This window comes from Aplysia californica, unplaced genomic scaffold (assembly GCF_000002075.1).
Source record: "Aplysia californica isolate F4 #8 unplaced genomic scaffold, AplCal3.0 scaffold00282, whole genome shotgun sequence".
Classification (NCBI taxonomy): Eukaryota; Metazoa; Mollusca; class Gastropoda; order Aplysiida; family Aplysiidae; genus Aplysia; species Aplysia californica.
Window position 1 is genome coordinate 66,251 of NW_004797552.1, and position 4,232 is coordinate 70,482.

The 4,232-nt window shown below is 43.0% G+C and overlaps 1 protein-coding gene across 1 annotated transcript; it reads right to left on the reverse strand.

The window, feature by feature from the left end:
• Positions 1-742: 742 nt before the first annotated feature.
• LOC101861515 lies at positions 743-3,689 on the reverse strand. Its single transcript, XM_035970532.1, has 5 exons — positions 3,501-3,689; positions 2,980-3,078; positions 2,188-2,365; positions 1,686-1,748; positions 743-750 (listed from the first exon to the last, which is right to left on the reverse strand). Exons 1-5 carry the CDS (start codon positions 3,687-3,689, stop codon positions 743-745), a joined length of 537 nt encoding a protein of 178 aa, XP_035826425.1.
• Between the last annotated feature and the right edge of the window lie 543 nt (positions 3,690-4,232).

Sequence of the window (4,232 nt, forward strand, 5' to 3'; positions counted from 1 at the left end):
GGGGGAGAGATGCGGGGAGAGGGGGATGGGGAAGGAGATGGGGGAAGGAGGGAGGTGACAATAGAGTAAAGATTATGAATATAATATCGGGTTTATAATATAAAATTATGCCACATATCATGAAAATATTTTTGAAAGTCATATTGGGGAGAATCAAGGGCAAAATTGACAAAGAAATTGGAGAGGAACAGTTGGGCTTCAGGTCTGGATGTGGCACCAGTGAAGAAAACTTCTGCATATGAACATACATGTAACAGCACAGAAAAACATTCAAGTCCAAAAAGACCTCTTTGCCTGCTTAGAGAGGTATTGATGACAAAGATATAAGAATCATAGGAAATCTCTACTGGCAGCAGAAGTCAGCAAGTAAAGTGTGTAATGAAATATCAGAATACACTCACAACTGTATATGAAAATCCATAGAGGAGTGAGACAAGGTTGAGTCCTCTCTCCCTATCTATTTAACATCTGTACAAAATGTATTTTTAGAGAATCACAAAACCTGCAGCTAGTCACTATTGGGGGCCGCAACATCAGTAACCTGAGATACGCAACTGATACAATCCTGCTTGCAAACACAACGAATGTCTTTCTAAAATTGTGAAAGTCGTAAAAGTGAACAGCATCAAGACAGGCTTCGACATTGATGAAAAGAAAACAAAAACAACGATCTAATCAAAATGTTCTGGAAAAACAGCAGACAGAACCATAGATGGGGAGAGAATGGAACAAGTGCACCAATTCAAGTATCTGGAGCAACAATCACAGACGATGGGAGAAGTGAAAAAGAAATAAACAAAGAACAGCTGCTGCAAAATCAAGATTCAACCAAAAGTACAAACTATTCTAATCTATGCAACTATCTATCACTTTAAGAAAGAAAATGCTGTCAAGCTACATCTTTCCCACATGCCTATATGGCACAGAGACCTGGACTTTGAAAAGAAAAGAAGAAAAGAAAATGAATTCGTTTGAGATGTGGTGCCACCGTAGAATGGCCAGAATACGTGGGAAAACAAAAAAGACGAACAAAGAGGTGTGTCAGATTCTACACACAAGACAGACCCTGCTGAGAAAAAATTAAATGTAGAAAAATACAGTATTATGGCCATTTACAGAGACACAGGACCACTGTGAAAGAGGTGTTTGAAGGAAAGATGTGGGGCAGGAGAGCCAGAGGAAGGCAAAGAATGACATGGATGGACAACATAAGCACATGGACTGGCCTGGATGGCAGAATGTGCAACGACAGCTCACGACCGTGAAGGATGGAGGGTCATTACACGTCAAACTCTGAGTCAGAGATGACACCTCCAGGTATCCAGGTATCCAGGTATCCAAGTATCGGGTACGTTGTACTTGCAAAAACCAGCAAAATTAAGAGATAGATCTAGTAATGGTAGTAATTAGGATTAATAAAGTTGTAATTATTGATTATTATTATTATGATAATAATAACATAGTATCAAGAGTAAAAATACGAATTTGCGACTGTTTGCACCAACTTTGCTGCGAAGCGTACACATAATAATAATAATAATAATAATAATAATAATAATAATAATAATAATAATAATAATAATAATAATAAATAATAATAAAAACAATAAAAATAATAATAATAGTACTAGTAATAATATTAATATTTATTCCAGGAAGGCACCAGTACTGCAAGAAGGACCTACCTTTCAAGGGTCTGGAACACAACAAATACTCCCCAAACGTACACTCCCGTAGGCCGGGCACATCTGGAGAGGAAAGTCACATGAAACCTCTGTGAATCAGTTAGTAGTACTATGAATCAGACAGTTTGTCCTTCTCGGCTGTCACAGACTTCGCCATGTTGTTTGTAATATATTGTCTCAAGTTCTTGAATGATCATGCGCAACCAGATTGAGTAAATCTGCTGAAACTGTTATTTTCAGCCTGCAGTTTAACGTTATCAGCTGACCAAGAAAATAATACTTATCATTATTGAAACTCAGAACCATGGGTGAAAGAGTATTCTTTTTAGATTTCATGGTGCCAAGATCTGAACGCATGCATTGACTGTTGGTGTAAAAGAGGTGAGTAGCGCTGACAGGTGTGTCTGACTCACAGAGTAGGTGTGTGTTGTACTGACAGATTTGTGTGTGTGTGTGTGTGTGTGTGTGTGTGTGTGTGTGTGTGTGTGTGTGTCTGACTCACAAAGTAGGTGCGTGTAGCACTGACAGATGTGTGAGACACGAAGGTTGAGACACTGCTCTATACACTCCGGGTGGCTGTAGAACGAGGCGTTGACCATCTTGGGCTGGAGGTCATTGACCGAGGTGTCCACACATGTGTCTGAGCCGTATGAGTTGTAAGGGGCGGGCAGGAAGGTGAACTGGGGATGAGGGGAGGGAGAATTGTGAACTGGGGACGGGAGGGATGAATTGTGAACTGGGGATTGGAGGGATGAATTGAGAACTGGGGACGGGAGAGATGAATTGTGAACTGGGGATGGGAGGGATGAATTGTGAACTGGGGATTGGAGGGGTGAAGGTATATAATTATAGGTCGACGGCTTGTATGCCTACTTGTGAAAACATCCAAAATGATCCCCCAGGATAATTAAATATATGAATATACTCTCGGAAAGCCAGGCAGATGCATGATAAGGAAAGTGTTAAGATTGGAACTCACAGCGTAAAATATCAAGGGGAAGACCACGTGGATCCTGGAGAAGAATAACAGCAATGGATGTACAGAAAAGTGGGGACACATGGACATGGAATAACATCAAGAGGCTAGCCCAGGATAGGGAAAGGTGGAACGTGATTGTTCATGGCCTATACCCTGATGCAGGATGAGAAAGGTAGTGATGATGGTGGTGATGAAAGAAATGTAATTATGATTCTATATTACCTTTGATACAGTGGTCAGTAGTTCAGAGAGAGAGAGAGAGAGAGAGAGAGAGAGAGAGAGAGAGAGAGAGAGTATGAGACAGGCCAACATTACCTTGACAGGTGAGAGAGCGAGCCGGGTGGATGTACCCGGATGTACGTCAATGCCGTCCTTGAACAGCCGGGCGGTCTCCGGGTGTTGGGAGATGAAGATCTGGGGACAAACACACGTGTGGTGGTGTACGTGTGAGATAATCTCCTGGATATGACTGGGAGAAACACACGTGTGGTGTTGTTAAGGTATGAACTTAACACCTGGATATACCTGAGAGAAATATGTTTGCGTTGTTTAGAGAAAGAATTTGTCATCTGCATATACTTAGAAGAAAAACGTCGATCCATCCATCCATCTATTCATCCACCCTCGATCCATCAATCCATCCATCCGTCCGTCCATCCACCCATCCATCCATCAATCCATCAATCCACTCACCCACTCACCCTGAGACCAGCCGTGATGTCGTCATAGATAAAGCACTGCTCCTGGTGTAAATTCACATACACCTGTAGACCCGAGTACCTCCATCCATCCATCCATCCACCCATCCATCCATCCATATCCACCCACCCACTCACCCTCAGCCCAGCCGTGATGTCGTCATAGATAAAATACTGCTCCTGGTGTAGATTCACGTACACCTGTAGTCCTGAGTACCTCCCGTCATAAGTGGCCTGTCTCACTCCGTGCCTCTTCACGTACTCCGGACCGTTGAAAGTGAAACATCGCCCGATGGGGGTCTCCGACACCTGACAGTGGACAGACATGATGGTGATGATGATGATGATGATGATGATGATGATGATGATGATGATGATGATGATGATGATGATGATGATGATGATGATGATGATGTTAATTTTTTTATGTTCCTTATGAAGCCCGTGATCTGGCCAAACGTTGAACCTTTATAAAATTTGCTGGGAAAGACGGGCTCCAGATGAAAGGAATGGCCGCATTAGCACGCCAGATAATGACTGATGGTTAGAGGGTGGGGGGCTCAAACATCGTATCTGGCGACAGGGTAGGCTTCGTGCAAGCAGCTGATTAAGTGCTCAAACAATAGCAAACTGACAAGATCTTTCCCTGTCTATACCGGGTACCCATTCCCACCTGGGTGAAGTGAGAAAAATTCGGGTAAAGTAAAGTGCCTTTCTCAAGGGCTCAAACGTTGGACCCCTGACGGGATTCGAACCCACGACCTTACGCTCCGAGTCTGAGAGCCTGACCATTAGGCCACCGATGCCATAGTTGCACTTTGCAGATACGGCGATCGAATGCCCTGTTCTTGGGTTACTACAGAAATATTG